Consider the following 13,954-nt stretch of genomic DNA (forward strand, 5'->3'; position numbering starts at 1 on the left):
AAAGAACAATATAAATATAGCTACAAAACATTATTGTTGGATTAACATTATAGAATAGGAAGCAGGAATATTAAGCTGGTGACACTTTAAGAGCTGCACGTATACAATGTACTGTTACATGTGTTTTTGTTGTCAACTGTTTATGTTCACTTAAGACTAGGGGTGTAACGGTTCACAAAATTCACGGTTCGGTTCGATACGATACACTTGTATCACGGTCCGGTTCGGTACGGTTCGGTACTTTTTTGATACAGCAAAAATAAATAAATGCCAGAGAAATTTCCTTGATTAAATTTTTTTTTATTCTTTTTTATATTAAAACTAACATCATAAAGTATGATTTTTTTTTTTACATTGAGCAATTCTAGAGCTATAATTGACTCTTCTTAGGAGCATATAAAACAAAATAGCTCCTTGGAAAAAATGAAATGTAATATTGTAGTAGTTATAAACAGGTTTATTTTAGTTCAGATTAACATTTGAGGGCAGCAATTGTATTCATAATGTCAAAATAAAACCGACGTAATGTTACTTGAAGGCATTATAGCCTACTATTCCTGCCAAACTTCCATGGTTGCAGTTAGTGTTACTACAGTAAATCCATGGTGAATGTTGCTGATCTGTGGACACTGGATAGTTCATTCATGACATAATGTTTCTTCCTAGTTTCCACGTCAGCGCTGTTTGATCCGTTAATAACGGAGAAATGTGAATGTTTCTCACTAGATCTCGCAGCGATGTTATTACTTCTGTGGCGAATTCAAATGCTTTCTTTACTGGATCTCTTATTAGCGCTGTGTAACAGTGTAGCATGATCACGATCGGCTCGCGCTGCACTGGTCCAAACTGATAAACGGTCCTTCAACCACACAATAACAAGCAGTTTCGTTCCGCTTACATTACGTTTGCCATTTGATGTTGGGCAATGTTGTGGTCGCGCCGGCGTCTCTTACATTATGAGCGCGCTTGCCAGCAACGCGCCTACCGTATATTTGAAATAACGAAATTTTGGTCGGCAGGAAAAATGGTCCAACGAACCGTTCGGTTTGAAAATGCGTACCGAAAACCGAACCGAAAGCCTCGTACCGAACGGTTCAATACGAATACGCGTATCGTTACACCCCTACTTAAGACATAACCGACTGTGTTTACAAGGATATTTTGACATATTTTTTACTCTGCTCAGTATCGCGCACTATAAAGTATGAGAGGCGGCTTTCTGTGTACATGTTGTTTTGGATGTGTGAGCAGAACAGAAAACAGCGTGCGAGTCTTCTTGCGCTTGAATTGTTTAAAGTCACATTAAAATAACTTTTTCTGTGCACATGCCTTGAATGTTGTTGCACACAAAAATGTGCTCACAGGAATCGATAAGCGGAATTGAAATGCACGTGTCTTATCGAACCCACGGTTTTTGGACATTTCGAATAGAACATCTCAAAATATGAGAACTTGTTTCTGGGATAGACCTTATTAGGAGTGTAGCAACCATTGTTAAACAAATTGTTTCTATTTGAGATGTTAAAATCTATATTTTTAAAATCAACTTGGTGGGTTACCTGAATGGATAATTGGTTAATCTTTTACTAATCTAAAGATTAGTAGTATATACATAGTAATACCAATACTGTTTTTTTCTTTTTCTCTTGATCAAAAACCTCACTAACTACACATTACTTCATTATAAATAAAGAAAAAAATGTGCACACACACACCTATATTATGCTACATCTGGCCAAATCTTGATTTTGAAAACTGCATTATTATTAGCCTAAAAAGTTTTATGTTTAAATTTATGGTGGAGATTTTTAATAGGGCAACATGCAAGATGGATATGATAGAACAAATAAGTAGGCTAAATACTAATTATATTTTACGCAAAGCTGTCATAGTACGCAATGCTACAATACAGAGTGGCACAAAATCACTTGTGCGCATCCTGAGCGTACGATGATGCGCTTAAAGCAACATGGAGTCAGGGGCAAGCAGCGCTTCATGAAAAGTTCATAACAGAGAACAAAGAGAAGATATATTGTTTGTGCAACATTGAGAGAATTGAATCTGTCTAACAGTTTACTAAGCCTTTTTCATCAGTTTAAAATGTCATAATTAGAAATGTTTCTTGAGCACTAAATCAGCACATTAAAATGACTTCTGAAGGATTATGTGACACTGAATAACTGCTAAAAATTCTGCTTTGCCTTCACAGGAATAAATTACATTTTTAAATACAACAGAAATCAGTTATTTTAATATGTAATTATCACTACAATTTACAATATTACTGTATTTCTTGATAAAATAAATGCAGCCTTGGTGATAGGGATGGGCATTCGATTAAATTTTCTTAGTCGATCGTCGGGAGAATTAACGATCGACTATCGATTAATCATTAATATTTTTATATTGAAATTCATTATTTCTTTAACTTTTTATAAATTAAAAATGCAATGAAAATACAAAAATACAGTTTGTTTGTCCTCGATGAGATCTTTATTACAAGATCAACTTGTGGCAGTGAAACTGGACGTTCGGTAGACTTGAAGATTCCTGCGGTGCTCTAAACCAGCGGAACCTGCAGCTGCGAGCCGGCGTTCTTAAACAGAGACCCATGGCCACTTCATCCGTTTTCTGTGATCGGATAGCTATCCGGTCGTGAAAAGACCAAATCTAAATGCCCTCCGAAACGGACTGGTTGTTGAAACCACATATGTAAATTTGACATCCCAAAAATGATAAGAAATAAACGTGTGAGAGCGTGTTATAGGCTATATGTCATGTTATATCCAGATATGACGACGCTACTTCAACACGCATCACCACAGATGAGCATCTATTCATCAAGCCAACGTGCAAACTATCGCAAATCAAAGTTAAAGTCATTCATCAACACACAATCATCTTCATTAAAAGTAAAGAACCGAAATGATCTTACCAGGGCTGTTGCCGCAATATCTTGTTGCGGTCTTTGATTTAGACATTTTCGCTGATGATCAATAAAATGCAGCTCATATCAGTTGCTTTCGATGACGTGCAACAATTTAAATATGCATATAGCGCGGGAATTCAAGATCGGATTTATATCCGTTTTGCAAAAACACATTTATGTGACCAGGTGTAAATGGAATCGTTTTGATAAATCAGATAGCTATCCGATCTGAGAAAACGCATGAAGTTCCCATAAAACTTCTGCACCAGTCTACTGATTTCTGTTGAGAAAGATAAGCATGTTGACATGATCTGGGATCAGACGCGACCGCAACCTGGTGACAGCCAGTCCAGCCGCCGAAAACACCCGCTCTGAGGGGACTGACGTTGCCGGGATGCGCAGGTACCTCCGCGCTAAAGTTAATTCCATTGCTTCAAGACTCACACTACGCAACGCAACCTGCATTAGTTTAATCGATAACAAATAAACGTGATCGACGAAATTCTTAACGATCAATTATCGATCGTCGATTAATCATGCCCATCCCTACTTGGTGAGCACAAGAATTTTTTATTTTTTTATTTTTTGCCGTTTTTGCCTTTTATTATGATAGGACAGTTAGTTGACAGGAAGCGAAGTTGGAGAGAGAGAGGGGGACGGGATCGGGAAAGATCCACGAGCCGGGACTCAAACTCGGGACGCCCAAAGCACAACTGCGTTATGTCGGCGCGCTGCCCACGAGGCTATTGGCACCGTCAGCACAAGAGAATTCTTACTTAAACATTAACTCATGAACCAGATGAGTAGATTCCTTACTATAGCTTCTGTTTTATTAGTTCGGCTTCAGAAAACCAAATCTTACCTGTATTGGTGTACAAAGTCTGGCTCTTTTCTGCCTTACACTTAATATGCAAATACATAATCTATCAAACAGACCGACTCTAACTTTGTTCAATGACTTGGCCTATGCTTAGAACCATGTATTAAAGTAAAGGCAGTGATTTGACTGTGAACCGTCAACATTTTATGGCTTCCTCTAGGGAACTGCTAATGTGTTGTGCTGTTGTTTTAAGTGACATTTAAGACAATATTGAATTGCAGTTCTCACAATGACCCCAGCAGACCAAGGTTTCCCAGTTGAGACCCGATGATATATTACTTGGAAATACCAAACCTGTCATTGAACTAATCGTTGGGTGTGCACAGGAAACAAGTCAAAGCTTCAGCTCTCTAAGAGGCTCGTGGAATCTTAATCCTAATTATCCGGCTTGACAGCCACAGCCTGAGTAATACTTTCCTGCCATCTTACATCAATGTGAAATAAAATCAGCTGCAACCCTGTGACTTAATTATTATATCAGTCAGGCATGTAAACTATGGTTGTGGCAGAGCCATTCGTCCTTATTTATAGACTTGACATATTGAGCCGGTAAAGTTTTGTTGACGTAGTAAACACCACTTTATTTTGATCGCATGGGTCCTCCTTTGCTAATGTTTCCAGTCAACATATTTATGGAGTTTGTTGTTGCTGACGTAACTTGATGGTGAAACATCTGAGCTGGGAACCAAAAGATTGTAGCCTCAAATCTTCATCGACCTTCTTCGTCTTGAGCAAGACATTTAAGGTCACGTTACTCCAGGGGGACTCATGTTGTCATCTTAATGACCAAATAGTAATTAGTGGTATTGCTAATACTAATTTTAATTTAAGTGCTTGCTAACCTGGTTAATGTTTTCACATTTGGATCAAGTGCAAGTGAAACGTGAATTCCTCTCTTTGCATGCACAAAACTCAGCAAGGATGCATTACATTTATCAAAAGTGACGATAAAGACACATACAATGTTACATATTAGCTTTTTGCTGTTTTTTGACACGATAACAGCATTGAAGAGTAGCATCCCTTTTCCATAGATATTCATTGGCTTTTTAGCTGTTCCTCGCATCCTCTTCTAGTCCCTCTACAGCAGCCCTGGCCTTCAACGGCAGTAGCGATGAGTTGTCATTTCCACTAGTGGACAAACCCAGCCATCATCCCTTCCCTATCAATTAATCTCAAGTTTTTAGAGTGTATAGGTGATTGAATGGATCAGGTAAGAATGGAAGGCATGATAGTAACTTTGTGTCTCGCTTGGCGTTCTGTATCTTCTGATCTTTTAACCTCATTTAGAGGATTAAGGGACAGGCAAGGAAATAATCTTAATTACGAGCAGAAAATTAATGTTCCAACCCTGACCTGCCGCTTTGAATTTTATCCGAGAGCTTGAGAGCTTGAGAGCTTGAGTGGTCTCGGAGGACAAGGTTTTCGGTCAGTTATGATTCAATTGTCAATAGAGGCAGGGCTCTGAAGAAGTGTTTGTGATCAATGCATGTAAAAGGAAAACACACATTTGCAATCCTTTCATGCTAGATGCTTACCAAATTATTGTTAACACTTTAGTTTAGGGTCCAATGCTCACATTTAACTAGTTGCTTATTAGCATCCATATTACTAGGATATTAGTTGTTTTAAGCACATATTAATGCCTCATTCTGCATGAACATATTCAACATCCCTTAATCGTACCCAATACCTAAACTTAACAACTACCTTACTAACTATTAATAAGCAGTAATTAAGAGTTTATTGAGGCAAAAGTCGTTGTTAATAGCTAGTTAATTGTGAGAATTGGACCAGCCGTAATCTAAAGTGTGACCGAATTATTTATGATTGCTTTGAAATATAAAATTGATTACTTGTCTTTCAAATTGTTTACTTGTCCGAAAGCTTTGGTCATCCATTGTGATTCCTGTGTAAATACATTTATGTTGATTGGAAAACCTGTTTTGACATTTCTGTTGTCCAGATTTGTTGTGTAATCATTGTTCTAAACTTGAGATCTGAACCTGTTATGGGTATTTCATAAGCCTGATCGGAGTTGAAGGCTAGTGCTGTTTTTTCTAGGCAAGTTTATTTGATAAAGGCGTGTCGTGAGTCTGTGTCGTAATGCAACAAGTTCTGGCAGTATGGTTAGGGTGAGGATGAATACTGTACAATATAGACCTGGATTAGGGAGTGTGCTTTTAAAAAATAAAAAAAGAAGAACTTTGTTTGCCTTTATATGCAACTGGTCTTAATGTTCTGGAAATGCTAGCATCTTCTGAGATCTAATACTTGTTGCAAAATGATGTGAGATGAACAAGGGGTGTATTGTAAAAACTGGTTTGATTTAATTGCAAACCAAAATATTTGTTCTGTCCTAAAAAAAAACTTTTAACCATGGTTTACGAATGGAATTTTCTTGATAATAAGTAGTGGTTCTCCACAGATAAATCTAGTCTTTGTTTGCATATGATTAATAAAAGCACAGCTGCATCAGTCTGGGCCACCCGGTGGGAGGCCTGTAACGCCCGTACCTGTCAGAATAAAAAGGCCTCTCCAATCTCATCCATACTGTATTCGTTCTGTAATAATTAGGTCATATATGACAGGCAGAATAAATACAAGCTGTCACATGGTTGTTTGCTTCGGCTGCACGAATGATGCATGTCTTGTGATAATGCAGATCGTCAGACAAATAGAAACAGAATTTCAGTCGTGTAGAGAGCAGAAGTGGGTAAAGCAGGAGAAGAGGGCTTTTCTTACCCTCTTACAGTGTGTCATTTCTGGGCTGGTGAGCTTCAAAAGCGAGAGGGCGAATAAGATGCTCGTTGTGTAATTGTGAGCAGCATGAATAGCTATTGAATGCAGGCCGAAGTGATGTTGGAGGCGGGATGCACTTATGCAGAGTGGGAGTCGTGAAATGGTGGTCGTATCGGATCTACTGCTGGAGAGATTTCGAAGGCCAAGCTGTGTGAAGTTTAGACCACTTTATTCAGTCATAAGACAATAAAACGTTTAAAGCTCCCAGAGGGTTTTATTTCTCACAGACGATGTATCATTAAAACAGATTTGTTTCCGTGTCTATCAATAAACAAAAAGCTTTTTTGGCTGCAGCTTCCTCCTAATTTCTTTAAGATGCTCTTTTTTTTTTTTTGTCCTGTCTTGTCCTGGACGAGAAGTGAGGTGAAATTAGGACACTCTTATCCCGTCTTAAATTTAGGCCATGGGGCCGTTTTTTTTTTTTTTTTTTTCTTGCTTCCAGACTCATACTAGAGGTATTGATTTATTCATGATGGTCTTTTTCTGTGTGTCATGTTTTGCAGAACGAATCTCGTATTCTTCGTGTCAAGGTCATTGCTGGCATTGATCTGGCGAAGAAGGACATCATTGGTGCAAGGTAAGGATGAACTAAAGGAGGTGTCCGGAGAAACGGTGCACCTGTTCAGTCTTTTCACACATTCATTAGCAAATGCAAATGTTGGAACCGTCTAAGTGTGTGTGTGTGTGTGTGTGTGTGTATGAATGTGTTTGTCTGTATTTCCTCCTTCATTCATGTGGCAGACCAACTGAGCTGCACTCTGTGAGGCTTTCTCTTGAATTAGACAATAGACTTATCCAAACAAATGATCTGTTTGCCAGGAAAGGAGCACAAAGGGAAAATGCTTGGTTGATCTCATTTTTGCAATGTTGCAAGTTCTATTTATTTGACTTTAAAGTTCTCAGGTCCTAAAGTCAGAGGTCAGAGAGTGCATTAATTACTGACAACGTGATTTCTGAACTCAACAGTTAACTTTCTGAATCTTGTATGCACTGTGTTTGATGTCAGATGGGCATTAGAATAGATAGAAATGTTTATTTATATGTTTTTATTTATTCATTTTATAGGCCATTCACAGCATTTCCTGCCAACTTTGCATTAGGGTTTATAACTTTACTGTACTTATAGCAGTTAAAACCATGATTCCTTATACCAATTTCCATACCATAGCATAATCAAATAAATAAATAAAATGTAAATGTTAACAATTAAATTAAAACAAATACAAGAAATTGAAAAAGAAATGGTAAACAAAGATACAAATTAAGTAAATGGTGATTGATGTACTTTAGGTACAGTATCTAAAAGAAGATTTTTTTTTTTATGTTACAAAATATGAAACGAAACTGCCGAAATGTTGTATTATACAATAAGTACTATGCATTTTGTAATATAATACAAAATGTTGTACAAAAAAAAAGTAAACTACAAAAAAACATAGGACCTTCAAGCATTTATTAGGCAATCATCACCTATAACTGTTTACATTTATGGCCCTTGAAATGCCTACAATGTAATTTGTCCATGTTTATCGTTTATCAAACTCTATAACTTAGCTAATGAATAACGTGAGCTTAGGGCAGAAAATTATAACACTCACATTTACAGCTTGCAGCCTACAAGACCTGACTTTGGACATTTGTAAAGTTATGGTTATATTGTACCATAACATTTTAATACATTTGCAGAGCCTAATAAATTTTGTTTTAAAATAAAATTAGCTTTAAACATTGCTAAAATGTCTTAGAAAATTTGCCGTTTTTTGTTGTTGTCACTTTTCTTGTATTAGGTTCAGTGCTGGTTTAACCTTTGATACCAAACATTTAAATTCTTAGAAGGCTTAACAATTGTCACCTAGTCACAAATCTCTAAGAGTTGAACTTCAACTTCAAAGTGGAGGTGTCTGGTGCTTGGCTCTCTGTAATGTGTAATGACACATTGGCTCTAAGTCTATGCCACTTAGATAAATACACCCTTATCTGCAGTTGTCCGCTATATCAATAGACTTATTTATTTTTGCCAACGTATTTCCTTCCTTTTTTTTCCTCGCAGTCAGTCACTTCATCTATTTTAAGACAAGGTGCCACAATATTTTATTAGGTTTTTATTTGTGAGGAGCAGTGTTGTATGTTTGAGATTCAATGTAGTTGCTACTATGCAACTAAAATAGCCAAGAAATGGCGTTTACAACATTTAGCTGTATTGTTTGTAATATACACTACTGTTCAAACGTTTGTGACAATTCTGTTGCTGATCAATGCTGATTTGATGCTTAAAGGGATAGTTCACTTTGAAATTCATTTTTGGTATGTTTTAGCTTACCTCAAGGGCATCCAAGATGTAGGTGTCTTTTTTTCCGCGGTAGTTTCAATTTTGATATTTTTAGGTCAAACCGTTCTTGTCTGTCAGTCATATAATGCAGGTCTATGGTCACGGTCTCAAAACACAAGCACAGAGTCCAAATTAAAACAATTCCCCGTCGTCCAAATTAAACAATTCCCCATCGTAAGTACACATTGATGGCCTGAGACACGAAACGAGCGGTTTGTGTGAGAAAACGAACAGTAATTATATCGTTTTTACCTCTTATACGCAGACATGTCCGAGTGATCTGATCTGACGTGTACGCAGACTGGTGCATAGATATATACACTAGATGTCACCTTAAAGACATTCGTTCCAATGAACTGCCGTAGACAAAGCGACATCTAGTGTATATATATCTATGCACCAGTCTGCGTACACGTCACACACCAGGATGCGCGAGCGCCCTCAGATCACTTGGACGTGGCTGCGTATAAGAGGTAAAAACGATATAAATACTGTTCGTTTTCTCACACAAACCGCTCGTTTCGTGTCTCAGGCCATCAATGTGTACTTACGATGGGGAATTGTTTAATTTGGACGACGGGGAATTGTTTTAATTTGGACTCTGTGCTTGTGTTTTGAGACCGTGACCATAGACCTGCATTATATGACTGACAGACAAGAACGGTTTGACCTAAAAATATCAAAATTGAAACTACCGCGGAAAAAAAGACACCTACATCTTGGATGCCCTTGAGGTAAGCTAAAACATACCAAAAATGAATTTCAAAGTGAACTATCCCTTTAAGAAACATTTCTGATTACTATAAAAGTTGAATACATTTGTGCTGAATATTTTTGTGGAAACCTGATAAATTTTTTTCAGGATTCTTTGAATAGAAGCTTCAAAAGAACAGCATTCATTTGAAATAAAAACATTTCGTAACACTCTAAATGTCTAAACTGTCATTTCTGATTAATTTAATGTGTTCTTGCTAAAGTATTAATTTTCTTAAAAATAAAGTCTTACTGACTCCAAACTTTTGAACGTCAGTGTATATTTGTCCGTGTTTGAACTGCTAGTTTACTAAATCTCACTCTCATACCCGTGTTGCAAAAAATAAATGTTTTAATATCCAAGATATAGTGGGTGTTTACTGTCCCAGAGGATGTGAAAGAGAGGGCTCTTACAAACGTTAAAGGTGTAGTATGTAATATTGACAGATAGTGATTAAAATGGATACTGTATTATTATACCAAAATTAAACATTGAGTTGTTGCAGCCCCCTCATCCTCAGACTCGACACTCATGCGTGTTGCCAGATTGAGGACACGCAACAGGAACAACCACAGTTGACAATGGAAGGCGACCAAGAGTTAAATTATCTGCGTTTTAATATGCCTCCTCTGGTCATAGAGCTTTTTAGATGGATCCCGAGACTTTTTGGGTCGGATAGAATCTGTGATCACTAACCCAATTCGTTTGATGGCTTCCATGTCTGCAGTGCGCTGGGGAAACCTGGCAACCTGGGGTGTCGAAAATACTATTGGGTAAACTGGCAGTGGGTGGGATCATGCAGACCAAAACAAAAACAGACATTCTGACACGGAAAGCACATTTCAAAGTAGAATAACTGGCTATAGCATTGTTTTTCAGAGAAAACTTGGTGAACTTGGTGTGTTTCCTAAATATATGCAAACATATTATGGTATTTTTATGCTTTAGTACAGTAAATAAAAAAATTACATACAGCACCTTTAAAGCTAGGGTAGGCAATACTTTTCATAAACACTTTTTGTTATACTGGTTGAAAATCTTTTCACATCTTTATAGTAATTAATAAAATAAGTTCAGTATTATTAATGGTATGTGCTTTGAGACATGAGGTAGTTTAATGCCGCTCTCGTGGTGCTTTGCAGACTCTGCTCTGGTTGTGCACGTTTGTGTGTTTTGGAGGAGGTGTGGCTTTGAAGAGCGCTCTGAAGGAAGGGTGTGATCTTATGCTTTCAAAGCTAGCTTGCTATTGCTAGCCTCTGCGAAACTGCACCACCTACTTAGCTTTAACCGTGGCTAATTATCATCCAAATTGATAATATAATAAAACTATATAATATTACTGGATATTAGCACATTCTCTTTATGCTGAGTCTGATCATTCATCTTGGTAACACCACATTATTTCAGCTATTTTCTAATTATGAATATATGGTAACCGTCATACTGTGGAAAACCATGAGTGCCCATTTGCCTCTGCTGTCACAGTAAATGTGATTATACCATGGTCTGTCTGAGTATTTGATTCTGATTGGCTGGATAGTGTGCAAAAAAAAAAAAAAGTTTCATGCACAGGTAACTCCAAGTCAGTTTAATCACCGTTGTATATTAATGTGCTGATTTCATTGAAGCGCGCACACACGCGCGCTGTACACACACGCGCTGTGCACATACAGAAACACAGAAACTTATCAACGCTGCCCCACGACTTTTATTAATAAAATAGCTTCGCTACTGAGGCGCTACATTATATTTCTCGGTTTAAGTAATTAAACTGACAGCATCGTTTTTAATAAAGAGAGACGCTCCACAGACATGCTTATCTCTCTCAAATATTGTGCTGCAAACATCAACAACAGCTTTAAGTTGTCATTGCTGTCAAATGATCATAATGTAAGCGGGATAATCCGTGGCTAGCTGTGCATTAAAGATTTGAATGAGCTTCACGGAGGCCTCCATGTCGTGCATTAAAATAATTTAATGCACAGATAGCCATGTATTATCCCTTGCATATTCATTCTAGATTAATTAAAACAGGCCATGCCTCTATCAAAAAGGAGACTAGTTCTTTTAACTGAAAGATGTAACTTCCTTTGTCATATTGAGCATTAAGATTACTACTGATTTTTTCTATGAGTGGTCCATCTCCTCATATTATCCTCTGTTGTCATCAAAAAAGTGTTTGAAAAGATTTGTTGAAAATATCCTGAAAGCTTCAGACATTTAACACTATGATTAAATTATACAAATGTAAGAGTAGTAAAATTTTATTTAATGTAATACTATACAGAAAATGTTCTACAAATGCCAGTTTTTGGTTTGAATGAGGAAATAAATTGATGTGTAAAATGGTTTTGTATTTGTCTCTTTCTCATTTTGCTCTATCAGTTTTCTGTTTCTTTCTGTCTCACACTTGCTCCTGTGGTGTAGACGTCACAGCTCCTTATGTTCTAACTGTGCTGATCTACTGTAGGTTCCATCAGGCCTGTCTGCTCAAATCACAGATTCCTAGAGTGTGTGCATGTGTGTGCATGTCTATGTGTCAGCGTGAGTGTTCGTGTATCCCAAGTTCGTACTGGTCGTAGATATTAGACATTCTAATACGCACTATGGGTATTTACTCTATGGACAGATTGCTTAACGGCATGAGTGTTTCTGAGTCTGATGTGTTTGGTTCATGAGGATGATGCTACATCTGTGCTAATTAAAGCAAAAGATGTGCAGCTGAGCAAATAAGACGCCACAAGGCACCATCACAGATGTCTCAACGGAAAAAGTGAGGAGGGTTTGATAGAACAAAATCTGACTCCGAACAGAACGTCTCTCTCATTTGCTATCTCTTTTGACGAATCATTCATATACTGAACACGTATACTCAGCCGCTCAGAGGCTACGTTCAGACTGTTAGTCCAAATCCGTTTTTTGTGCATGTTATAAATAGGAAAACATCTGTATTGCAAACTCTGCATGGTGCGGCGGTTGTTTTTACCGTGTATCTACAGCCATTTGCCGGCAGCCATATCACCCTGTAGCCCAAGACTGGTTGCTCACTGAAGCTAAGCAGGGTTGAGCCTGGTTAGTACCTGGATGGGAGACCTCCTGAGAAAACCAGGTTGCTGCTGAAAGAGGTGTTAGTGAGGCCAGCAGGGGGCGCTCACCCTGTGGTCTGTGTGGGTCCTAACACCCCAGTGTAGTGATGGGGACACTGTACCGTCAAATAGCACCGTCCTTCTGATGAGACGTTAAACCGAGGTCCTGACTCTCTGTGGTCATTAAAAATCCCAGGATGTCCTTCGAAAAAGAGTAGGGCTGTAACCCCGGCATCCTGGCCAAATTTGCCCCTTGGCCTCTGTCCATCATGGCCTCCTAATCATCCCCATATACTGATTGGCTTCATCACCCTGTCTCCTCTCCACCAGTAAGCTGGTGTGTGGTGGGCGTTCTGGCGCAATATGGCTGCCGTCGCATCATCCAGGTGGATGCTGGTGGTGGTTGAGGAGATTCCCCCCTTCCATGTAAAGCGCTTTGAGTACCTAGAAAAGCGCTATATAAATCTAACGAATTATTAATTATTATTATTACCAACGCAACATCATTGCCATAGAAACCAATGCAGATATTCTTGAAAATGAATCGTTTGGAACTTTTGCTTCGGACCCTGTTGCATTTCTCATAGGCATTTTGTACACTGCAATCGTGCTCGGATCCGCACCAAAACAATTACTCCGAGATCGTCTGAATGAGGTGGTCTCGCCCTTTGAAAAAAAAAAACTCTGGGGTGGTGCGGTTGAGGGGAGAAAGCAATCCAACCTAATGGACCAACGGACCATAATGGGGAAAGTGTTATATAAAGAGCAGTAGTGTCTGATTATGTGAGATTTTGTGATTGAAAACCAAAGAGCATCTCTTTATCTGTGCTGCATGTGGAAAGCAAGATGGATTCATTGAAATATCAGGAAATCCTAGGAGAGAATGGCATGCCATCAGTGAGGAAGCTGAAGCTTGGGCATCATTGGACCTTCCAACAGGACAATGATCCCCAAGCATACCTCAAATTCCACCAATGCTGGTTGCAGAAGAAGTCCTGGAAGATTCTACAGTGGCTATCAGTCACCTGACTTAAACCCCATAGAAAATCTCTGGTGGGATTTGAAGAAGGTGGTTGCAGCCCACAAATCCAAGAATATTACTGAACTGGAGGCCATTGTTTTGAGGGATGGGCTAAGATTCCTCAGAAACGTTGCCAGAAGCTGGTGTCTGGTT

General features: G+C 38.3%; 1 protein-coding gene across 3 annotated transcripts in view; it reads left to right on the plus strand.

Moving 5' to 3' along the window:
- Window positions 1-13,954, plus strand: part of nedd4l (NEDD4 like E3 ubiquitin protein ligase) — a 79,745-nt gene that overhangs the window by 7,394 nt on the left and 58,397 nt on the right. For all 3 annotated transcript variants that reach the window (XM_082140352.1, XM_082140353.1, XM_082140344.1), the window contains exon 2: window positions 7,115-7,188. In XM_082140352.1, coding sequence (XP_081996478.1) covers window positions 7,115-7,188 — 74 coding nt within the window. The remainder of the gene's footprint in view (window positions 1-7,114; window positions 7,189-13,954) is intronic.

This window comes from Leuciscus leuciscus (assembly GCF_965113295.1).
Source record: "Leuciscus leuciscus genome assembly, chromosome: 16".
In the NCBI taxonomy this organism is placed as follows: domain Eukaryota; kingdom Metazoa; phylum Chordata; class Actinopteri; order Cypriniformes; family Leuciscidae; genus Leuciscus; species Leuciscus leuciscus.